The sequence below is a fragment of the Astyanax mexicanus genome, chromosome 2 (genome assembly GCF_023375975.1).
Source record: "Astyanax mexicanus isolate ESR-SI-001 chromosome 2, AstMex3_surface, whole genome shotgun sequence".
NCBI classification, from domain to species: Eukaryota; Metazoa; Chordata; class Actinopteri; order Characiformes; family Acestrorhamphidae; genus Astyanax; species Astyanax mexicanus.
In genome coordinates this window covers 74,615,792-74,642,125 of record NC_064409.1, presented here as the reverse complement: position 1 = coordinate 74,642,125, position 26,334 = coordinate 74,615,792, and the positions used below count along the sequence as shown (strand labels likewise).

Below are 26,334 nucleotides of genomic sequence, written 5' to 3'. Positions count from 1 at the left end.
CAAAAAGATTATAATTATACCTGTCCTATATAACAAATTAAGGTACGCTTCAACATTCTTACAGTATAAATAAAAAAGAAAGAAAGAAAAAAAGAAAATAAAAAAGAAAGATGTTTTTGACTGTAATTATATATATATATATATATATATATATATATATATATATATATATATATATATATATATATTTACTGTATGGATGGTAATAACCTATAAAATAGGTTTAAACATTAATGTTGCACTATTAAGATTAGCTTATTATGTATACTAGGAAATATTGGAATAAACAATGTTGTTAATTTTTTTTGTGGCACTAATATAATTAATTATCATTAAATTGGTGGCAAAAATTATCTTAAAAGTTACAGTACTATTGTTTAACACAGTAATTAATCATATTAAACTATAAATAATTAAATAATTTCCATTGTGAATATTAGCAAATAAAATGAATTCTAATAAAAAAAATGCAGTTACACTCTTTTAAAGAACAATATACGTTTCTTCAGACACTGAAAATTGACTATAAAAAAATCAAAAGTTTGGACACCTTCTCGATCAGTGTTTTTTTTTTTTTAAGATGCTAGAAAAACTATTCCAGGTGACTTTTCCTCATTAAGACACTGAGATCACACAAGTAAGACACAAATAAAATAAAAGCATTCACAAAGTTAAATTGAAATATTAGCTACAAATATCTGTATATGGCTTGATGTAAAAATAGTGTAAAAGACTACAGCAGCAGTAAAACTGTACTCTGCATTATTATGTAAAATCAAAGTTGTCAAAAACGATCAACTTCATGTTAACTTATGTATGACAAGACAATAATTAATTGCAATTATTGCAACTGGCCCTAGTATATACTATATAGTGTTCATTTGTATTTTCATTTTTGTTTACAGTAAAGAAGTGGATTTTATGTTTACAACAGCCCTAAAGGTTTTGTTTTACACATGCATTTCTGGACAAGCTGAGAGATACAGAACTGGCATTTAAAAGCATGTGAAATATTAGTGCTATACATACAGAATCTGTACCGTTTCTGCAAAACTGCTGTATAAAACCTCTTTACAGAGCTTCTCTAGGAGCTTACAGCATGCATGCCTTTAGAGGTAAAGTCACTTCTCACGCCTCACCCTAGTGACCCAATTTGCAAGTGAAGAGCTTTGGTCTTGCATTAGCTCTCGGGGTCACTCAGGGATTTGTCTACAGGTGAGTTCAGGTGCACTCTAAATACCACTGAAACAGCAGGGCTTTAATTAAAGCATGGGTACTTGGATATGTTGGAAAACTGTTTTTTTAATGTTTCTTCTGAAATCTGAAATCAAGGATATTAAAAAGAGTTTATCCTACCGATACTGTTGCTGAAGGCAACTGTAAGGATTGCTGTGAGGATTTGATTGCATGCAACCACATCTCCAAATGCATGCAACTAAATGTCTAGTTGTGGTCTCTAGTATGAATGAATGCCATGTGAGTTGTTTTATGTAAAAAAAAGTGATCCGGTGATCCGGTATAACTCTGCTTTAGTCCGGTGGCAGAGTGGGAAGGGAGAAACGATAATATTTCGGCTCTTGCTCATGAATATTTATACATGCAAACATATCGCCTCTGATTGGCTAACAGCGCTGCTACACCAGGAGGCAGTGAGACAGACAAAAGTTAAAAAAAATTTACATTAAAGACATTTTTACTCTAATAACAGTTTACAACACATGAAATGCCCTGCTAAGTGCAGTTCAGACACTGACTTAGAGTCTCTGTAAAACATGAAATCCACCGGAGATCCTATTTAAACACCGGGGTTTTGTTGGCTGAGCTGCAGCAGAGCCGCCCAGGGGTGGATTTTTACTTTCTGGACCTGGACTACCTAGCTAAGTAATCAGAACTGTTCTGCGGGGGGCCCTAAAATAAAATCACAATATTTCAAGGTATTTTCGCAATATTGATACTCTTTTTGGTGATATGACAAAACATTGCTTTAAAAAAATAATTTTAAAAATACGCAACTGCAACAGAATGAAAATTAAATTTTATTATTGCATACGATATAATGACACACCTCTAATTGAGATATTAAAAAATACAAGAATTTTATCAGATTTGTAACAGAAGTCAATTAATAAATAAATAACAAATAACAAATAAATGATAAACACGAGCACGTGTAGAAAGCTGTGCATCTCCGTCCAGCACAGTTTTGGGGGGCAGATATTTCCAGTTACAGCTGAATTCACTCTTTAAAGACCAGAAAAACGCTCTTATTTACCCTTTAAAAAACATTTAAATGCTTGATTAAAGGGCCGATTACTGTTGTTTTGCTGTTTTGCTCAGGTTTTGAGAGCTCGACGCTGACTCAGCTCTTGATTGGTCCAGATGTGAGACAGCACGCGGTTGGGGGCGGGGCTGGTGACATCATGGTCCTTGCATTGTTTAATATTGCAAAATATATTGTTGAAAAAAGAGCATTTGCGATGTCAAATTCTTCCAATATCGTGCAGCCCCTGTTTCCACAAAACATAGCATTTTTTAGGAACATAGTGTGTGTGTGTGTTTTGTGTGTGTGTGTTTTGTATGTGTGTGTTGTGGTGGGGGTTCTCAGCCGTGTAAATCAGACCTAAGCTCATACTGGATGCTGAGAGAGATTTGCGGCCCCTCTATAAAAGCCCCCCGGTCGTCTGAGAGCTTCAGGCTCCGTGTTATCAGTTCTGTACTCTTCTCTCAGAGCGCAGAACCGCGGTACCAGAGCAGAGCGGGGAGTGGAGTCCTGAGTCCTGCTGCCCTGTTTAACTGAGAGCGGCTGTAGATTTACGACACCTGAAGCTTTTAAAGGAGTCTGATCAACACTAAAAGCCTGAAGCTGTTAATCTTCACTGACCTAATTTACGACCTTCCCCCCTCTTTCGTTTCCACTTTTTTAACCCTTTGAACTCTGCAATCCTGAAGTCATTTAGTAACTTCTAATAATTAGTTTGTAACTTTCCCAAATGTTTTAGTTTGTTTTATAAATAAAATATTAAACTCTTTCTACTCTATCTATCTACAATTAAAGTGTAAAGTACATACCTTACATTTCATTAAAAGGTTTCTATTACAAATTATTCATTATTAGCAATAAATGATTCATTATCTACAATTAATTTGATATCTATAATAAATAATCCAGCACCTATAATAAATGGTTCAATGTCTCGTATAAATGATGCTTTAACTACAATATATACATATATATATATATACTATTATAAATGATAATACCACATTCATTTATAATAAATGAGTGTGTATATGAACGATTTTATATATATATATATATATATATATATATTACTATAAATAATATTGTATCTACAATAAATGGAACTTTGTCTACAATAAATTATTTAGTGTCTTTAATAAATAATTTAATATTTAGTAGAAATTATGCACAATCTGAAATTATAAATGATTCAGTGTCTTATATGAATATATGGTATCTACAATATATAATTAATTATCTATAAGAAATAATTGTCTAGTTTAAATAATTCAGTGTCTATAAAAATGATTCTGTGTCTAGTTTAAATGATTCAGTATGTATTATGATTATTTAATATCAACAATAAATGATTCTGTATCTACAATCAATTATTCAGTGTCTATAAGAAATGATTCAGTGTCTATTATGATTTATTCAGTTTCTACAATCAATAATACAGTATATTTTAGAAATGATTTAGTATCTACAACAAATGATTCAAAGTCTGTTCCAAATGATTCAGTGTCTACACTAGAATGGGTATTAAAAAGATTCAGTATCTTTTACAAATGATTCAGTATCAACATTAAAGCTGTGTCTATAATCAAAGATTCAGTAAGTAGTAGTATAAATAAGACATTATATAAGATAAATGATTTAGTATTGATTCTAAATATTCAGGTATCTACAAAAAATATTTAGTATCTACAATAGATATTTCAGTATCTTTAAGAAATTATTTAGTATCTATAATCTAAAATAATAGTAATAAATTGAAAATAAGATAAATTCAGGTATCTACAAAACATTATTTAGTATCTAGAATAAATATTTCAGTGTCTTTTAGAAATTATTTAGTATCTATAATCTAAAATAATAGCAATAAGATAAAAATAAGACAAATGATTTTGTATTGATTATAAATATTCTACAATAAATGGCTCAGCATCTATTATAAATGACTCAGTGATCTAATGAGATTATTTATGTACTGTAATTAGTACTGCTTTAATAGTTGGTGTCCTAAAAGTAATAAACTTTGGTCTCCAGTCCTTAATCTAACTCTCTCTCTCTCTCTCTCTCTCTCTCTCTCTCTCTCTCTCTCACAGCTGTTTCAGTGTGATAATCAGGTTCTCATATTTAGGGCTGATCTCTGATCAGTGTGGTTGGATCTGTAATTGGGGGGGTGTGTGTAAATGCTGCAGTGCTGCAGTGCGTTGGTGTCCTGCTGCTTACGGGACGGGTTCTCTGGTTCTCCAGGCTGTAGAACAGAGAGAGAGATTCCCGTTATCTCATGAATAAAAGCATGAGGAGTCTGTGTGATCTCTCCAGATTGTAAGAGAGCTCCAGCTCCAGCAGGGAACATTAAAACGATAATGCTTTTGGGACACGCCCCTTTGAGAATTCAGGTCCAATACCCATAATCGACATTATTAACATTTTTTTCTACTGCAGTGATAAATGATTAGTAATAATATATAATAACTGGTATTTTAAGATAGAGCTATACTGTAAGTAATTTGTTTAAGTTACTTCTCTAATTTTAAGTCATTTAACAAAAAACAGGAATCTACAAATCAGTCCTTTATTAAAAAAAATCATTGATGGCGTCCCATGACTATTGCCGTCTCACATAGAAGCTTATGAATTTTGCACTGAACTGTGAATATGTGGCCAGTCTCTCCTGCATTATCGAATGTGGATGTTCACATGGGCAGTTTTAGCCAGATGCCAACAGTCACAATCATCACCACCCACTGCTCTACTGTGCACTTTGGGTGATAATATTAGCCTTCTTTGGTGTATTCCCAGTTCACATGTGACTCTGTGACTCTATCAGTCCTCACTCCAACTCCAACAATCCATGTTGCCTTGCCATGAGCACAATGGCCAGGGTTCTTCAACCCCACTCACAAGAAAGCACCTCACAACAGAGTTCATCACTACACACCTCCAAACTTCATGTAGCTTCAGAGTTCATCACTACACACCTCCAAACTTCATGTAGCTTTAGAGTTCATCACTACACACCTCCAAACTTAATGTAGCTTCAGAGTTCATCACTACACACCTCCAAACTTCATGTAGCTTCAGATTAGTTCATCACTACACACCTCCAAACTACATGTAGCTTCAGAGTTCATCATCACTACACACCTCCATACTTCATGTAGCTTCAGATTAGTTCATCACTACACACCTCTAAACTTCATGTAGCTTCAGAGTTCATCACTACACACCTCCAAACTTCATGTAGCTTCAGAGTTCATCACTACACACCTCCAAACTTCATGTAGCTTCAGATTAGTTCATCACTACACACCTCCAAACTTCATGTAGCTTCAGATTAGTTCATCACTACACACCTCTAAACTTCATGTAGCTTCAGAGTTCATCACTACACACCTCCAAACTTCATGTAGCTTCAGATTAGTTCATCACTACACACCTCCAAACTTCATGTAGCTTCAGATTAGTTCATCACTACACACCTCCAAACTTCATGTAGTTTCAGAGTTCATCACTACACACCTCCAAACTTCATGTAGCTTCAGATTAGTTCATCACTACGCACCTCCAAACTTCATGTAGTTTCAGAGTTCATCATCACTACACACCTCCAAACTTCATGTAGCTTCAGATTAGTTAATCACTACACCTCCAAACTTCATGTACCTTCAGAGTTCATCACTACACACCTCCAAACTTCATGTAGCTTCAGAGTTCATCACTACACACCACCAAACTTCATGTAGCTTCAGATGAGTTCATCACTACACACCTCCAAACTTCATGTAGCTTCAGATTAGATCATCACTACACACCTCCAAACCTCATGTAGCTTCAGATTAGATCTAGATCCTAGATCTAGAAATACCCATGTCTCTCAGGTCAGAGCCCTGATTAATTGATTAGGTTTTGATTAGACCAATCTGATGCTCAGTGCTCATCCAGAACGGGGCTAATAAAGCCACAGGCACAGATGGTGGAGTCGGACCGGAGCAGCAGCAGCTATAACTGCAGTGAGGGACGGGTCAGAAGAGAGGGACGGGCAGAGTGCCACGCTGGACTCGCCATTACTGTCCTGAGAACAGATCCACTTCAGCTAGCTCAGAATCAGCTTAGCTGTGACCCACAACCAGAACGAGGAGCCGGAGAGCCAGCGAGCTCCAGAGACCACATGCTTTATTCATGAGCAGATACATCACACTCTCTCTTTCACTCTCTCTCTCTTTCTATATATAAATAAAGAGCTCTTGAAAAAATAAGAGACTTGAATATAATCAAGAGGAAGATGGATGATCACAAACCAAGCTGAACTGCTTGAATTTTTGCACCAGGAGTAAAGGCATAAAGTTATCCAAAAGCAGTGTGTAAGATTGGTGGAGGAGATTTGGTTCAAAATCTGAAACTCATATATTATAAAGATGTATTAAACACATAGTGATCTATTTTAAGCGTTTATTTCTTTTATTGTTGATGATTATGGCTTACAGCTAATGAAACCCAAAAATCAGTGTCTCAGAAAATTAGAATATTATATAAGACCAATTGCCACTTTTAGCAGTGTGGGCAGTGTGCCAAGTCCTGCTGGAAAATGAAATCCACATCTCCATAAAAGTTGTCAGCAGAGGGAAGCATGAAGTGCTGTAAGATTTTGTGAGAAAACAAAACTGCACTGACTTTAGACTTGATAATAAAACACAGTGGATCAACACCAGCAGATGATCAGCATGTCTCTCCAAACCATCACTGATCATCAGTACATTTTACATTTCATTTGGAAATGAAGGGAGCAGAGTCTGGAGGAAGAGTAGAGAGACACACAGTCCAAACTGCTCGAGGTCTAGTGTGAAGTTTCCACCAATCAGTGATGGTTTGGAAATGGTTAGAGATAGATGTTTATAGATAGAGAGAGAGAGAGAGAGAGAGAGAGAGAGAGAGAGAGGTAGGGTGTGTGTGTAGTGTTTTTAGTGGTTTAGAGGTAGTATGAAGAGTATATTTATACCACAAAGAAAAAGAGTGAGAGAGAGAAATCAATACACACTATACTTTTAATGAGGCAGCCGGGAAAAGAACTGGAGTAGGAGAGGATGTGTAGTGGGAAGAGAGAGAGAAAGAGAAAAAAAAGTTTAGAGGGAGCTAGAGAATTAGAGGAGGGAATATAAATAAGGAGAGAAAACTATAAAGAAAAAGAACAGAAGAGTAGGAACAGAAAAAATGAAGTGGAAGGAAGGGAAGGAAAAAGAAGGAGGAAAACTGAACAGAAAAAGAGAGAGAAAGAAGTATGGAGAAGAAGCAGGAAAATGGAGAAACTAAAATGAAAAACTGAGGAAAAATAAAGAAATAGGGCATAGAGAGTGAAAGGGGTGGAAAAGGAAAGAGAAGAGAATGAAGAAAACAGGAGGAGGAGCGTAAATTAAAGGAGGAAAGGTGAAGAAGGAAAAAAGGTATGTGGAGGAGAGAGAGAGAGACAGAGAGAGAAGGCAAAAGGAAAGATGAAAGAGGAAAGGGAGAAAAAGAAAGGTTTCTTTATCAGAGCAGCTCCCTGCTGAGAGAGAGAGAGAGAGAGAGAGAGAGAGAGAGAAATGAAGGGAGAGAGAATATATATATATATCTAGAGAGAAAGAGATAGAGAAGAAAAAAGTTTAGAGGGAGTGAGATAATTAGAACAGAGAAAAGGAAAAAAGGAAAGCAACAATGGAGAGGTTAGAGTAAGAAAGAAAGAGGAGGAAGGAGAAGGAAAAGAGAAAAAATAAGTGAAAAAAGTGGAGGGAGCGGAGAAAGAAAGGGAAAAAAGTGTAACAGAGAAAAAGATAGAACACAGTTGAGAAAAAGGGCATAGAGAGTGAAAGGGGTGGAAAAGAAAAGGAAAGAGAAGAGAAGAGCATGAAGAAAAGAGGAAGAGGAGCATAAGTAAAGGAGGAATAGTGAAGAGAAAAAAGGTATGTGGAGGAGAGAGGGAGAAGGCAAAAGAAAAGATGAAAGAGGAAAGGGAGAGAAAGAAAGTTCTCTTTATCAGAGCAGCTCCCTGCTGAGAGAGAGAGAGAGAGAGAGAGAGAGAAGAAAAAAGTTTAGAGGGAGTGAGAGAATTAGAGCAGAGAAAAGAAAGAAAGAAAAGCAACAATGGAGAGGTTAGAATAAGAAAGAAAGAGGAGGAAGAAAAAGAGATAAAATTAGTGAAAAAAGTGAAGGGAGCGGAGAAAGAGAAAAGGGGGTTGTGGAGGAGAGAGATAGAGAGAGAGCGAGAGAAGGCAAAAGGAAAGATCAAAGAGGAAAAGGAGAGAAAGAAAGTTCTCTTTATCAGAGAAGCTCCCCGCTGAGAGAGAGAGAGATGAAGAGAGAGAGAAAAGAGATATATATGTAGAGAGACAGAGAGAAAGAAAGAAAGAGAGAGAGAGTGGAAGAAGAAAAAAGTTAAGAGGAAGTGAGAGAATTAGAGCAGAGAAAAGAATGAAGGAAAGCAACAATGGAGAGGTTAGAGTAAGAAAGAAAGAGGAGGAAGGAGAAGGAAAAGAGAACAAATAAGTGAAAAAAGTGGAGGGAGCGCAGAAATAAAGGGAAAAAAGTGTAACAGAGAAAAAGATTAAAAAACAGTTGAGAAAAAGGGCATAGAGAGTGAAAGGTGTAGAAAAGAAAAGGAGAGAGAAGAGCATGAAAAAATAGGAAGAGGAGCATAAAAAAGGAGGAATAATGAAGAGAAAAAAGTTTGTGGAGGAGAGAGAGAGAGAGAAGGCAAAAGGAAAGATAAAAAAGGGAAAGGGAGAGAAAGTTCTCTTTATTAGAGCAACAATGGAGAGGTTAGAGTAAGAAAGAAAGAGGAGGAAGGAGAAGGAAAAGAGAAAAAATAAGTGAAAAAAGTGGAGAGAGCGGTGAAAGAGAAAAAGGGGTTGTGGAGGAAAGAGAAAGAGAGAGAGAAGGCAAAAGGAAAGATGAAAGGGTTAAGAGAGAGAAAGAAAGTTCTCTTTATCAGAGCAGCTCCCTGCTGAGAGAGAAAGAGATGAAGGGAGAGAGAAGAGAGATATATATGTAGAGAGACAGAGAGAGAGAAGGAGCAGTGGATTAGTGATCAGTGTTACACTTCAATTAGAGCTGTTGTATCTCACTCGGGTTGATGGAGCTCCCCAGGCGTGTGTGCTGGGTCTTACAGTGGGTTTACAGGATGTGTGTGTGTGTGTGTGGGTGTGTGGGTGTGTGTGTGGGGGGGAGTTTGACTCATGTGCTTATATAACACACACTCCTAAACATTCCTAAGATCTAAGATGAGCTGATTTGTTATATTATTTGAGAATCTCTGTGGGAGAATAACTGTTGGTTTATTAGTCCTATTTTCTGCTTCGACCACTTGACCACGTCCACTTAAAAATGGACCAGTTTTGGGGCCAGAATAGAAAAAAACGATGTGGTCCAGAATTTGAATGGTTTGACACAAAACAGGTCAACTAATAGGAGCAATAAGGATTATATTTTATGTAGTAATTCATAGTATTATACAGATATTAAGGAAAAGCCCTGGCAGCTCTTGTCAGCAAAGCTTTGGCCAGAATGTACTTGTTCTATGTAAATGTGTGAGATTTAGCCTCTGATTCTGCCTACCGCAATTCCCCCAGTCCCATTTCAACATCCCGGGTTGCCAGGTATAGAACACAATAGCATGCAAATAGTGTGCTGCAGCCGTGGTAACAGGCTGTAGCTATTTTTCTGCTGAACAAGTAATCACCAAGCTTCAGTAAGGTTGCTGAACATAGCTAGGTTTATTTATCACCATCACTAGCATAGCAGAGATATACTTTGATATATTTTGTACATTGCAATCTATACATAGCCATTTCACACAATCTATCTCATTTATTACTGACTTATTACTTTCTTTAGTGTACCTGTTTAAATTTTTAATACAACCAATAGGAAAGTAGTTCCCGCAGAGAGAAAAACATGATGGACTTATTTAGCCTTAAGCTCTTAGGGCTGTGTATTTTTCAAGAACCTGATACTACAATACATATCACAATACAGATGTTATGGATGCCATATATTGTAATACTGTAAGCAAGGCAATATACTGAGATCTTTTTAATCTAATTTTAATGCATGAAGTTAAAGTTAAGGTTACATTTCATCCAATCAGAATAAAAAAAGCAAGAAAGAAAGATCTTTCTCTTTGCAAAAATATAATATTACAATATTTTGATATATTAATGCTGTATTCTTTACACCACTAGTAGCCGTGACCCTATGCTGGATGTGGAAATCTCCTGTTCACTGTGTATCATGTTTACTATGTGTTGTTTTAGGTGTGTAGGTAGATTTGGCCTCAGGAAACGCTGTAGTTGTAGGCAGATCCTTTCTTCTCTGGCTGAACTGCGGCAGCTGCCCAGGTGTAGATAAGGCCCACCCACAGACCTGGGCTCAGGTGTTCTCTGTCACATGCTTTTTGCAGGTGGAATTGGTGAAGACAATTATATTGTTCTTTGATCAGAACTGAACATCTGGGTGCATCCTGTTGTTTGCTTGTTTCAGTAAGATCTTCTTGTTCAACATCTATTTATCTATCCTGCTATTCTCAGATTGACTAACACTCTTTATTCTTGGGGTCAATACAGTACCAGCATTTAAACATCATAGCAAAGTTTATTCACCAGTTAATTTATGTTTCTTTGATGAATTATCAGCGGTTCTGGCATTATTGTAAGTATTATATTAGTATTATGTAAGTATTATAAGTATTGTGCTGTTAAATTAGGGTCTAAAGTTTAGAGGAAGATGATAAAACTAAATGTCATAGTGACCTCAACATTATTACCACACAAATATGTGTAAAATATTGATATATATTTTTTCTACAGATAGAACAGCCTCAGTAAAACAGACATTGAATATATACTATTAAGTTAATGTTATTTTTACTTGTTGTCTTCATTCAATTAAGAAAACACAATGAATCTGAATCAAAAAACTAATGTCAGACATTTTTTCCAGAGACTTTAAATATTAAATAAAATCAAATTAACCCCAAAGATAGTAGCTGAGTTAAAGCCTCTGAAGTCTAAAGATCTGAAGTCATATCTTTTAAAGATAAAGGCTTATCTCATAGAGGCCAGGTTGGTGGTCTTTTTGTTATTATGCCTAAATTGTATTTTTTTTATTATGTTTTTTCTTGTTATTTCAATTGCTTTGCACATTAATACTTTGAATTTATTATTTTTTTATTGCACATAAATACTTGGTGGTGTGGTATAGATTTTAAATACTCATGTATAATTAGGTGGACAAAGAAAAGGATAGAAAAAGAACATTTATCTTATGTAGGCTGGGGAGAATGACTACACACTGATGGTTGGGGTCAGAAACTGGGGGACACAGCCAGTATGCAAATAGATTGTTCCAAAAGCCAATAGAAAAGATGCATTCAGTGGCAATAGACTAAATTAATTACTAACTCAAATAATTAAATTACTCAAATATCTCAGTTTGAATGCAAATGCTGCCGCAAGTTTTCACCAAACTAAAAGTAGAGTTGAGTAATGATTGGAAATATCCAGTTTTACATAAAGCTTAATTTATTTGAATTCTAACACATTGTGAGTTTACAGTGTTGGTGTTGGTATGGTAGTAACCAAAATGTGCATGCAGGCTCTGATTAATGATTGATTTTGAAGAAATCCCTCATCACCTTCTCTCTCCTTTATCTATTATTTCAGATCTCCCGGTGGAGCCACTCGATCCTGTGACCAATGGCAACAGTCCAAGCCCTACCGCTGAGTCGAGACCCCAGCAAGAGCATCAGCTCCCTTTACCCAGCATCCTCTTTGGCTTCGTCCGACTGTATCATGGGTAGTGTGGGCAGTTTGATCGAATCTCCAGACGTTTCTCCCACCAAAAGCAACCGAGCGGTCCCTCAGGTGCCGGAGCGTCCGAGCAACGGGCTGCTGAAGAAGGGCTTCAACCAGAGAGAGCTGCTGAATTACCTCAACATCACCAAGAAAGAGTCTAAAGCAGGCAAGCACATCATCTCTGGCACCTCCTCCATCAAGAGGGAGCACTCCAGCGAGGAGGAGAGCGTCTACGCCAAGGTCTACCATAAAGACGGGCGGGAGGTGGACGTGGGCAAGAACTCGCTCCCCATCGGTGGCAAGTTTGACAAGGTAAGAGAGAATGGTTGAATGAGTGAACACAGTAAAATCTGCAGTGTTAAAATTATAGAGTAAACATGTTTTAACTCTCTGAGAGTTTCTCTAACAACCCTCAGTGATAAACTATGAGAGTATCTATAAAACATTAAAAATGTGAGCTATTCCACAGAATAAATTACTTTTTTATCCTATCTAAGCTTTATTTAGAATAAGAGGGGCCATCAAAAACTGCCAAAAAAGCAGTGGTTCACCCATAACGCAATACAGGAGTTTCAGTTTAGTTGTCTACTACCACTACTGGAGCAGCATTAGCATTAGCCACTAACTGCACTAAGCACTAGCTCTTTCACAGTTCAGAGGCGAATATTATTGGATTCTAGCCTGCTGCTGACCCTGGCTAGCATTGCTGGAGCAGCATTAGAATTAGCTGCTAACCGCGCTAAGTGTATGCTCTTTCGCTGTTCACAGGTTAGTATTATTGGCCTGTAGCCTGCAGCTAACCCTGGCTAGCATTGCTGGAGCAGTATTAGCATTAGCCGCTAACCGCGCTAAGCAATAGCCCTTTTACCGTTCAGAGGTGAGAATATCGTGTCACAACAAGCTACGTGGGGCGAACCGCTAGCTTATATCACCCTGGCTTACCGGAACACTCAGGGTTCCTCAGTGTAGCGCTGTTTGGCGGCATTTACTAGCACTAAAAGCGACTAGCGCTAGCAGTTAGCCGCTAATGCTAATGATGCTGCACCCAGCCTTAATGGAAATCTAATCTTACTGTAAATAAATGGAAGTGCTTTACTCACTCAAGTAAACAGGAGTTTTAAGGAGAGAAATCTGTGTAGATTAACATCCACTTAAAAATATTTTTATTTTTAAGAATTACAGTTTTGTTTACGTAGCTTAGCTTTACTTAACTTAGTTACTTCACCCATCACCACCCAGCAGTGAGACCTGCTGAATTAGATAGAAAACATGGCGACACCCCTGTTCCTTATTAGTGTTGCATAATGTGCCTTATAATACGGTGCGCCTTATGAATAAAAAATAATAGACCAGAAAATAGACGTTTAGTAATTGTTCGCCTTGTTGTATGAAAAATACGGTAGTTATTTTGTTCTATATTAAAGTTTTAAATGTTGGATGTTGGTCAGAGCTGGTTTGTGGTACAAGGGAGGCCTACACTCTATAAGCCAGATGGTTTTAATGTTATGGCTTATTGGTGTATATACAGTATATCGTTGCTGTCCAATGAAAACATATATCTCCAAAACAGCAACTTTACAGAAGAGAGAAAAAACCTTGTAAACTTTAAGTGGAAGTCAATGTAAGAAGAGTTTATTTCAGGTCATTTTGAAGAGTTTCTATTGGTCCATTCATCAAGAAATTTTGGCAGAGTGTAAGAGACAGTTTGTCTGTTCAAATTATGTAGTAAACTAAAAATCGACAAAAATGGAGATAAGTGTTTTTCATTGGACAGCGACGATATACAGTATATATTGTTATTTCTATGCACTATAAGTTGTCTTTCAGGACACGTACTGTAGATCCTCTGTTTCTCTGAGGATCTCAGTGAGTAATGCCTCTTTAAGGGAGATGAATGCTTTCTCCACTGTAGTTTCTGGAGGTTGTAAATGAAACAGTCATTGTGACAGTATGTTCAATCTAAACGCAGCGTTTCTGTTCTGAGGTGAGTTGGGTTTATTGCTCGGTGGGCGGCGCCGTCCTGTCTCTCTCTCTTTCTTTCTGTCTCTGGAGTAAATCACACAATCTCAGCAGCCTCTACAGACTGATACACTGCAGGAATAAATTCAGCGCTGTAATCAAATATGACTGGACTGTAGTGGATTTATGGAGCCGTGTGGAATAAAGAGGGAAATGTAGATGAGGAGGAAGTGGTCTGAGTTAATTTAATTTATCCCATTTGGCGAGGGCTCAAGGCGTAAGTGTTGCGAGGCATTTCTGAATGAATCTAATTGAATTGTGTGAAAATGAAAGTATTGTCACTGTGCAGATGTCGGAGATAATTAATTGCATCAATCAATAAATTCACACGTTATATTACAATATTTATGATGCATATTTCTTTTCAAGCTTGGCCATATGCTTGGTTTGTGCACCACTGGTCTCTTTATCCAGATTAATGGAATGAGACCACTTAAAAATGTAGTTTCTTTGATTTTACCAAATTGAAATCCTCTGGAATATAATGGAAGATGAATGATCACAACCCATTATACCAAACTGAACTGCTGGAATTTTTGCACCAGGAGTAAAGCAGCATAAAGTTATCCAAAAGCAGTGTGTAAGACTGGTGGAGGAGAACATGATGCCAAGATGCATGAATTAAAAAAAAACTGTGATTAAAAACAAGGTTATTCCACCAAATATTTGATTTAAAACTTTATGAATATGAACTTGTTTTCTTTGCATTGTTTGAGGTCTGAAAGCTCTGCACCTTTTTTTGTTATTTCAGACATTTCTCATTTTCTGCAAATAAAAAAAATGCTCTAAATGACAATATTTTTATTAAAATTTTGGGATAAATGTGTGAAATTTATCAAATAAAACAACAATGTTCATTTTATTCAAACATAAACCTATAAATAGCAAAATCAGAGAAACTTATTCAGAAACTAAAGTCGTATCTTAATTTAAGCTGTATCTCATATATTACCCAGCTAGTTTGAGTTGGGTAAACATGTGTTTTATCATCATTTACCAGAGTCAAATCTGATCTTTGATTTGAGTCAATTTTTAATAAAGCAGTTTAGTCATCTGTTATATTAAAGTTCAGTAACTGAGGCAGCAGTAATGTATAGTGGGTTTTGCATGTGCAATACATCCTGTTTGAAAGCTCACAGTTTTTCCATTGGCTCCTGGCTCCCTTACTCACCATCAGTCTGTAGTCATTCCCCCAGGCTGCCTTCTGTACATTCTGTTTTAAAACAGTTAACTATCTGACTCCAGTGTTGTAGGTTATAAGAGCAAGTTACCATGTTCTGTACTGTTGAGTGTGACTATAACCTGTAGTTCTGCAGAATTATGCAGTGTTCATTCTTGCATTACTACAAGATAATGTTTAGGCGGATTAATAATAGTCAGTAAGGGAATGAAAGACTTAAATAAAATAAATGAAATGATTTTTTTATAGAACGTTTCACCTAATGTACTTAAGATGCTCCGACAAGGTTAATTATCATTCCCATATACTGTGTATAGCTGGACAGAGCATGGTCTCTCAAAAGTGAAGCCACCACAGGTCGGACGCCCCCTGCTGTTCGGTTTCAGAAAGCTGTGTAACTCCACACATCCCCATAGGTTTCAATGGCAAAACAGACAACTTTCAATCACGTTTTTTTTCTAATATACTGTAATTCTACCTCCATTATTTAAATGCAGCAGCTAGTGTAACCTCTGCTTATATTGTTACATTTTTATATCCCCACAGAATTCGGTTTTAAAACGTTATTCTGCTCTATTCAAAAAAGGGCTGGTTATGGGCGGGACCAATAACAGGCCGTCAGCTCCGCCCCGCTCTGCAGCCTGTGACCTCGAGGCAGCCCTCAGGGGCGGGGTTATTTAAATGAGTAGGCGGTCTCTCCACAGTCTTTCTCCCTCCTCTGGTCTCTACTGCGCTCTACAGACTCGGGTTTCAGGATCGCCAACATGGCTGAAGATTTTGGCTTCATTTTCATTGAATAAATCTTTTTTACAGTCTCTGATCATTCCTTCTAAACTTTTACATTTTTTCAACAAAGCCTTTCTAAAAATGACAATTGAGGCAAAAACTAGACAAACCTTACGAAACTAGAGGTTTGAGGGAGATTAACTGTTTCATCTGTATTCAGGATTTGTATTGATATCAAAAAGTTAAGTTTAGGAAATAGCCAATTTTATGATTTTATTCATTATATTTTGACAGTTGAAGAAGAAATCCTCAAGATTTAGGGGTGTAATGTCGGAAAGAAAGTTGACAAAAATCCTGGCCTGTTAAGGGGTTAAGGCAAGCAGAAGAAGTTTCATATTGAAAAAAATGAATAAATAACTTTTTTTCCCTTATATTGAATCAAAAGGCTGGCTTTTAAAGTAATAATAATAATAATAATAATAATAACTTTTTCCTCATAAGGAAACTGTATTTTTTATAGATTACATGTTACAAAACAAATCAAATCAAATATCCATATGTTTAAATATGTTACAAAGGGATTTTATGGGGTGTCCTGGTTATTTCATATGACTAATTATAAATACAAATCATCTAAATAATGACCTGTCTGTCTGCTCTCTCCTCCACCAGCCTCGTCTCAGGCCGTCTGCGTTTAAACCTGTCACTCCAAAGAACTTCAGCTCCGTCCAGAACCTCTACCCGTCCAAACCTGAGGATCTGGGGAGCAGCAGCAAGACGGCCACCAAGTCACTGTCCACGTCCTCCTCCTCCTCGTCCCCGTCCCGCGGGGCCACCAGCGCCAACAAAGGGGTCCTGGCGACCCCCCGGGCCCTGAGCCAGGAGGGCGAGGAGACGGCGTCCGACTCGGGACACAACTCCATGAGCAGCCTGCCCCCGTACCGCCCCCCTTACCGCCCCCACCTGTCCCACATCAGCGCCTCCATGGGCCACATCGACCACATCGGCTCCCTGGACCGGGCCTCGCTGGGCTCGGGGGGCGGCGGCGGGCCGGCGGGGCGCAGCATGGCCACGCTGGGCCGATTACAGTGCTACAGCACCGGCAGCGAGGCTCCGCCCCCTTACGAGCTGTCGCACTCTCTGGAGGAGGTGGTGAGGGAGCTGGAGGAGCGTCTGCAGGAGAAGGAGCACGAGCTGCGGCAGATGAGGAGGAACCTGGACGAGAGCGAGGACGCCATCGCACAGGTCTGAATTCATATATAACCCCATAGTAGCTCTTTTAGAAAGTGCTGTCCTGTGATAAGCAGTGTTGTGAAAAAGTGTTTGCCCCTTCAAGCTCTGTCACTCTTAAATATTTCAGATCATCAAACTAATTTAAAGATTAATCAAAGACTAATGCTAAAGTTTTTATTATTAAAGGAGAAAAAAAAAATCAAACTTACATGGCCCTGTGTGAAAAACATGAATCTAAACTGTGGTTTATCAAACCTGAGTTTAATTTCTCTAGCCACAGCCAGGCCTGATTTCTGCCACACCTGTTCTCAATCAAGAAATCACTTAGATAGGACCAAAGACATTCAGGAAGAAATTAAAAAGACAGTATTTGAGATCTATCAGTCTGAAAAAGGTTATGAAGCCATTTCTAAAGTTTTGGGACTTTTACGAACCACACTGAGAGAGAACTTATCCACAAATGACAAAAACATGGAACAGTGGTGAACCTGCCCAGTAGTGGCCGGCTGCCCAACCAAAATTACTCCAAGAGCGCAGTGACGACTCATCCAAGAGGTCACAAAACAACCCACAACAACATCCAAAGAACTGCAAGAATCACTTGCCACACTTATGGTTAGCATTAATGACTCCACCATGAGAAAGAAACTGGGTGAAATGGTTTGCAAGGCAGAGTGCCAACACAAAAAACAGTGCTGACCAAAAACAACATTAAGGCTTGTAATTTTACCAGAAAACCTTGTGGAGATCCCAAAGACTTCTGGGTAAAAACTCTGTGGACTGACAAGACAAAAGCTCAAATGTTTGGAAGGTGTGTGTCCCAGTACATCTGGTGTGAAAGTATCACCACATTTCACAAAAAGAACATCTCGCCTACAAATCAGAAGAATCTCTCACTATCTTTAATAAACTCCTGAAGACAGAGCTCTTCAAATAGCACTTACTCTCCTAACACCTCTAACTAACTACCTTCCACTACCAGATCAGGAGAATCTCTCACTATCTTTAATAAACTCCTGAAGACAGAGCTCTTTAAAGAGCACTTACTCTCCTAACACCTCTAACTAACTACCTTCTACTACCAGATCAGGAGAATCTCTCACTATCTTTAATAAACTCCTGAAGACAGAGCTCTTCAAAGAGCACTTACTCTCCTAGCACCTCTAACAAACTAACTAATTCTAACCTCATTTCCTTCTTCCCTTCCTTCACTCCTCTATCCCATTATTTCCCTTTGACCTCCTTTAGGCCCTATCTAAAAATGTTTTACCTTTAACTTCTATTATTTTTGTACTTGACAAGTCGCTTTGGACAAAAGCATCTGCCAAATGTAATGTACTGTAATGTAATGTAACCTACAGTCTGTAATTATGGACTTACAGAGTGTCTATGATCAGAGGAGCTAAAAACGTAAATATTGGGTGTAGAAACATGGTATGTATAGAGAGCATAGGTTTGTATTATTCTCATCCACACCTGGACTAACCTGTGTGTGTGTGTGTGTGTGTGTGTGTGTGTTCTGCAGGTGTTTGAGGGGAAGCAGCGTCTGTGGGAGAAGGAGGTGACGGAGCTGAAGCAGCTGTACGCCACTAAACTGCGGCAGGTCTCTCAGCAGTCTCAGCGTGCTCAGCGCACGCTGCAGCTGCAGATGTACAAGGTGCAGCAGGAGCGCAGCCGGCTGCAGGACGAGCTCCAGGCCCTGCGACTCGAGTGCCAGAGCCTGAAGAAGAACGGAGCTGCAGCCAGCAGCCACGAGCTCCACCCAGAGCTGGAGGAGACACAGTGGGAGGTGTGTGAGCTCAGGATTTACAGTGTATTTGTTCACCTTGAGTTTTTTTAATCTATTTACAGTTCTATTACTGATGGTTATTATTAGATTTTTAGATTATAAAGACGTCCATGAAAAAGACCTCTGCTTAGAAAGCAAGCACAGATGCAATGCTAGATAGCAATAATACCTAATGACTTATTCACACAATATTAGTTCCTGTCCCATAACTTGTGGCATGCCCTTACATGTTACACTAGTACCAACATTTCAGACCAAATCCGATTGTTCATATTTATCCACAATCACTTGGTTCACACAGCTAAACTGCCCCAAATCTTCTAAGGCCAGCTGTTAGCATCACAGCTAATCTGCTTTACTGTGCTCCCTGTTTCAGCTGCCTATACGCACAGTGAAAATGAATGTATTTTAGTACATTGTAAATATATTGTATTTTTCACACTATAAGGTGCATTAAAATCCTTTTTATTTTCCCAAAAATCGTCAGTGTGCCTTATAATCTGAATTTTACCAGTCAGGTATTAAGGAGCAGTAAAGTCACTCTGCTGAAGTACAGAGTTATACAGGAGTTTCAGTTTAGTTCTCCAGCACCAAGACTGGAGCAGTATTAGCATAAGCTGCTAACTGCACTAAGCACTAGCTCTTTCGCCATTCAGAGTTGAGTTTTATCGACCTGTAGCCTGCAGCTAACCCAGGCTAGCACTGCTGGAGAAGCATTAGCATTAGCCACTAACTGCCCTAAGAGCTAGCTCTTTTACTATTCAGAAGTGAGTATGTCCTGTATAGACTATAGCCGGCACGTTTACCATGTTAAAACAAACTACGGACTGCTAGCCCTGGCTTACCAGAACACTCAGGGTTCCTGAGTGTAGCGCTGTCAGGTGACAATAGTGGAAATCTGGAAATTTAAGTAAACTGTAAATAAACAGAAGGGATTTACTAACCCAAATAACAGTTTTCAGGAGAGAAATCCTTGTAGATTAACACCCAGTGTATTTTTGACTTTAAAATATATTTTTTAATTACAGTTTTGTTTATATAGCTTAGCTTAACTTTATAGGTGCTTAATTAGAGGGAGAATATGGCGACACCCCTGTTCCTTACTAGTGTCGCATAATGCGCCTTATAATCCAGTGCACCTTATAGTGTGAGCTCAGTTGGGCTGGAGTTTGTCTGGAGTTCTCTTGAGTCTCTGCACGGATCATCTTCATACTTCATCTACATACGTCTGCTTTGTTCTTGCTGGAGTAGGGGCGGTGGTGTGACGTGTGCAGGTGTGTATAAACCAATAGGGTGTCGGAATGGTATATGTTTATACTTCTCTACATCCAATCACAATCAGATTTACTCTATCTGGATGGAGAGATTTATCTGGATAGGGGTTTTATTGAATGATGAGAAGCTGTAATGAAAACATACTGAAATGAAATAGGAGTAACAAGGCTGTTTTTAAAATGTAAGGAGTGGAAAGTTCAGATAATTGGGTGAAAATGTAAGAAGTAGAAGTAAAAAGTCGTCCGAAAAATAATTACTCATCCCCACTGTTTTGTATCCCGCGTCTCCTGCAGGTGTGTCAGAAGACGGGCGAGATCTCCCTGCTGAAGCAGCAGCTGAGGGACTCTCAGGCCGAGGTGACGCAGAAGCTGAGTGAGATCTTCCTGCTGAAGACTCAGCTGAGGGAGAGTCGGGGCGAGGTGAAGGACAGGGACCGACAGCTGGATCTGCTGCAGCTGGCCCTGCAGTCCGAGCGCCGCAAGGGCGGCGCGTTCGACGACGGCCAGCCAACCCAGGAGAGCCAGCAGTCCAGAGCCACGGAGGAGCGTCTGAGGGCGGAGCTGCTGCTGGAGCGGCGGCAGAGCGAGGCCCAGGCCTCCGCCTTCGAGGCGGAGAGGAACACCTGGCAGCTGGAGAAGGAGAAGGTGATTCGCTACCAGAGAGAGCTGCAGGCCAGCTACCTGGAGATGTACCACAAGAACGAGAGCCTGGAGAGAGAACTGATGCTGCTCAGAGGGGGCGTGGGCGGAGCGGATGCGAATGGGGGCGGGGCTTCAGAGGAAGAGGAGAAACAGCCTTCGGGTCTTCCCTGGATCGAAAGGATTGAGTCCTCAGAGATCTGAATGTGTACAGTATGTGTGAAGGTGGATTTCCAGAGGAAAAGTGATGCACTGGATTCTGCTCATCATTTCTACAGTTCTATAATAATAATAAATTATATAACTGCTTAATAATTACATGTTTGGTGTAATATGTGTAATACATCATTTGTATCAAGTTAATCCAGTGCATTACTGATCAGCACAGCACAGTTTGGTGTGAGTTCTTGCTCAGAAACCCTTGTTCAGCATTGAATCACTGCACATGCCTACATGATGGTGCCCCATGCCTACATCTCTACATTAGGCATGGCAAAAGTTATTTTCCTGGACCTTTAGACATTTTAGTTTTTTTTATCCATTAAAGCAGGTGTGAAACTTGCTGTGAACCACAGTTGTTTTTTTTACAATTTGGTCTCAGTGAATTTATCCAGGTCAATTAATCCATGGTCTGGTTCATTTGCAGTGTGAAAGCACTGTTTTGCAGATTTTTTGTTCTGACTTTTGAGGCAGGCTATTGTAACCTTTTAAACAATAGAAGAAGAAAAAGAACAGGTGTTGTGTCAAAATTCAACTCCTCTTCAATTGGCATCTCATACAGCAGTATAAGTATATCTGATTACTGTGCTGATACTTCTGTATCTACTGTAACTGTAGATTAACCCTTATTTATAAACAGAGATAATACATCTGAGGGAGTCAGACTGTTCTACACTATAGCTTTTCAGAGCCAATATTCTGAAATGCTGAATCCAAAGCTGCTCTGCACTGCTCTTCCAGAACTGTCTAGTGGGTTTGCACTCCCAGGTGTTTGATGGACATTGATGGAGTGCCACCGAAACGTTAGCCCTTATTATGAGGGCCTTACTAGTCCTCATAAGAGCGGCAAAATGGGATCCTCAAATCACAACTCTCAAATGATCTGAAAACAAAGATTGTTCAACACCATGGTTTAGAGGAAGGATAAAAATGCTTTCAGAGATTTCTGAAGGATGGTGAGAACAGTCAGTCATATGATATGAATATTATTGAAAACCTGTGGTGTGATTTAAAGCTGGCTTTTCTTGCTCAGAAACCATCAAACCTGACTGAACTGGAGATGTTTTGTAAAGAAGAATTATGCAAAATACCTTCAACCAGAAGCCAGACTTTCATTGGAAGCTATAGGAAGCTTGTAGGGTGCCCAAATTTATGCACCTGCCTAATTTAGTTTAAAGAATTATTGCATTTCTCTTCTTAAATATCACTGTGTTTATCTGCTATATGATATATGTGATTGAAATTGCTGATCTGAACAACCAGTAATTTATAAAGAAAAATCATGACAGCTATCAGGGGTACCAACATTTTTAATACCACTGTACTTTAATTTCAAAGTAGGGGTGGGCGATATGGCTCTAAAATAATATCACGATATTTCAGGGTATTTTTGCGATAACGATATACTTGGCGATATAGAAAAAACAGAGAAATAATTAATTAATTTCAGGAATATAGTCTAAGAGTATAACAGCATAAACATAATGTGGCAAAATAAATAATATAGCATAAAATAATATAATGCAGCAAAAACTATTGCAGAATATTTAGTGCATGCATATAAACTGCAAACTAAAACAATTATACAATAAATACACCTAAAGCTTCACAGTAAATAATAGACTACTTTTAAGACAGAACAGCCCTATTATCACAATATGGATTTTTAATATCATGATATTTCTGTGTCACGATATATTGTATACGATATAATATTGCCCACCCCTATTTCGAAGTACATCTCAATTTGGCTAATTTTTTTTTTTTTTTAATAAAAAAATTGGATAGTGCTCACAGTAAGCTCCAGGTTGACCTGCTGATTAATTAGTTAACAGATGATTGATAGGGTCACTAAGGGTTTAAAAGCAGGTATTGAGAACATTACCCAGCTCTAGCTGTGACACAACACAATGCCTGCTTTCTTCCCACAGTCCTGCTGCCTGTTTCCATAGAAAGTGAATATAAGGCATCTTGCTCCACTGCAGAATGAGTGAATTAAATTCAGTACAAGTGTTCGGACAAGGAACTCTAACCAAAAACTGTGCTGAACTCTCTGGGACCAGAACTGGACAGCCCTGGACTCTATTACTGAAACTGGACAGACTCAAAAGGAGTGATCTGACACTGAAAGACGATGCTGGCGGACGCTAAGAGTGTCCCACTTTCATTTCTGTGTGAATGAATATATTATATTTCGTCTGATCCTGTAAAGCGAATGCATAAGAACAGCTGAGAGATTATTCCGTGTTCCGGTCGGATTTAAAGGGATATTATTTTCATTAAAGGGAATTTGTCCTGCTGGATTTTTTTTCTAAGAGTCCATCCCATTTGCACAGACCTGTTAAAAATCTGTTTTATTAGACACGTTTCCTTTGCTTCAATACTGTAAAGTGTGTGTTTAGATATTCATGATGAAGTGAATTCAAACTCATACAGTCATATGAACATTTAGAAAATTAGGACACTCTGTGAAAGCCTTTGCCTTTTTTTAAACATATTTACACATATGGGCTAATTGATCTTTATATGTACACTTTATTGCCTGTAAAAGTATCCACTGGCCTGCACAGCGCTAACGCTCGGAGGAAAGCGCAACTCGGTTCTGATACATCAGCTCACAGACGCCTTGTGCTGATCGACATCACCCTAGGAGTGATGAGGGAAAAGCACGCCATTAGGGCACTGGCAGCTGATGGCAAGCTGCATGACCGGGATTCGAACCAGCAATCGCCCGTCTTAGTCTGCGGGACCACTCAGAGCCCTATTTTTAGTTATATAAAGCACCATCTCTCAGTACTATTTAAAGTAAAAAAAATCATCCACATAAATGTATTATGTTCAATAAGACAAAGGTTTTTACTGGATGTCTTTGTATCCTGTTTGATTGATTCACGGCTGTGTGAGACTGATGTAAGATCTGATGTAAGGACTGCAGGATATCTACATGCTGATTATTCATTTATTCATTCTCCATTCGCAGTGACGGAGAGGTGAGATATAAAAGGATAAGGGGTCTTTCAATAGCCTTCCATAACAGGCATGCTGCACTTTAAAGAACACAACTGGAAATCATCACACACAGGTGAATTACTGTAGTTCTGTCTCTGATGGAAGTTGGTTTAGTGCTTTTTTTTTGTTGCTTATGGTTCAGAGTCTCTGTGCTTTCCTACTGAGCCGTCCTGTAAAGGGTAATTCGTCCAAATATTCCAGATTTCAGCCTAATTAAAGGGGTAAAATGTGAGCAAAGTTACACAGAGTGGGTTTGGTGTAAGAAAAAGTTACCAGTCCAGACCTATACAGTTGTTTCCAGTATTCCATGACTTTGGCACGTCCCAAAGAAGCTAAATATCCATATAAGGATTCCTTATAAAGCTCAGATACTGTAACACATGGTGGTGGTAGCTTCACTGTTGGAATTTGGATAGTTAATAAAAGTAAACTGTGAGTAAATAGTACACTGAATAGTATGTTCCAAACCAAACACCCACTCTGAATGATTGTTTGGAGTATATGCAAAAATCATGACTTTTCCACAACAATACACATTATTACACATTGTTTTAGGATGTAAAGTACCAGTCAAAAGTTTGGATACACATTGTCATTAATATTTGTTATTCATTTGTATGATTTACTGCATTGTAGATTAATATTAAAGACTTAAAAATACTATGAAGGAACACATGCAGTTCGGTAGTAGATAAAAGTCTGAAGTAAACTCTTTAAAGTGCTGGATTTTAAAATACACGCATTTCTCTCTTGAAAACTCTTGATTTGGGTGAGTAAAGTGCTTAGATTTTCAGATTTCCACTAAGGCCAAGTGCAGTAGCATTAGCATTTGCAGCTAACTGCTAGCCGCGGTTAGCGCTAGTAAATGTCACCCGACAGCGCTACACTGAGTGCTACACTGAGTGTTCCGGTAAGCTAGGGTGATATTAGCTAGCGGTTCGTCCCACATAGCTTGTTTTAACACATCAAACACACAAACTACAGCCCAATATACTCGCAACTGAGTGGCGAAAGAGCTACGCTTAGCATGGTTAGTGGCTAATGCTTATGCTGCTCCAGCAGTGCTAGCCAGGGTTAGCAGCAGACTACAGATCGATAATACTCACCTCTGAGCGACGGAAGAGCTAGCACTTAGCGCAGTTAGCAGCTAATGCTAATACTGCTGCCACCTCAGTGCTGGAGAACTAAACTGAAATTCCTGTATAACTCTGTACTTCAGTGGACTGACTTTACTGCTCCTTAATACCTGACTGGTAAAATTCATACATAAGGCGCACTGATGATTTTTGGGAAAATTAAAGGATTTTAACTGCGCCTTATAGTGCAAAAAATACAGTAAATGAAACATAGTTTGGCTTGTTTAACATTTTTTGTTTTACTTCATGATTGTAAATGTGTTTCTTCATAGTTTTGAATTCTTCAGTATTAATCTATAATGTGGAAAATAATAAAAATAAAGGGAAAATACATTAAATGAGAAGGGGTGTGTTCAAACTTTTGACAGGTACTCTAAATCAGTTGTTTTTGAAATTATATAAATACATCTTTTTTTTTTTACATTGTTTTAATATTTCATGATGATTGACCCAAAGGCTTGGAATAATTAGGTCTAATATGATTGGATATTAAACCCCCTCCTGTTATGTTGTTGGACTGTAGGTTGTTGGACTGTAGCTGCTGTGTTCATCACTACTGGACTCTGTACAGGGTTAAGTGTTGACTGTATGTGTAAATATTACTGTATATAGCTGTGCGGATCAGCTCAGCACACAACTCTCAAATCACCTGACCGACCTTCAGTTTTCTTATGTAATAAAGTTCAGTATCTGTCCTCTGTCCCGTTACTTCTGTCTCTTTACTCTTAATGTTAGTTATTAAAAGCTGTACCTTTTTTCTTCATTTATATGAAATTGCATAAGAACATAGGTGGACCTGTGGGGTTCTGCCCATCGAAAAAGATCCACTGTATAATTTGTATGAGTGTCTACTTGACCTTACCATGTCCAGTAAATCATGAAACTATAGCACTCCAATAGAAACTGTGAACTCCATATGAAACATTTGGTGCCAGTATTTCCCATTTCAGACTGCTGTAACTGAAGTAGGTCAAATCACATAAGCTTGTATAAAAATACAGCTCTGGAAAAAAAAAAGAGACCATTTAAAAATAA

At 38.4% G+C, this 26,334-nt stretch overlaps 1 protein-coding gene across 1 annotated transcript in view; it reads left to right on the top strand.

Moving 5' to 3' along the window:
- The window catches only part of n4bp3 (NEDD4 binding protein 3), a 76,846-nt gene extending 50,847 nt beyond the window's left edge, over positions 1-25,999 (top strand). The window contains exons 2-5 of the mRNA XM_022671955.2: positions 11,944-12,387; positions 16,673-17,245; positions 18,759-19,022; positions 20,591-25,999. Coding sequence (XP_022527676.2) covers positions 11,977-12,387; positions 16,673-17,245; positions 18,759-19,022; positions 20,591-21,139 — 1,797 coding nt within the window. The 5' untranslated portion in view covers positions 11,944-11,976 and the 3' untranslated portion in view covers positions 21,140-25,999. The remainder of the gene's footprint in view (positions 1-11,943; positions 12,388-16,672; positions 17,246-18,758; positions 19,023-20,590) is intronic.
- The last annotated feature ends 335 nt before the right edge of the window (positions 26,000-26,334 follow it).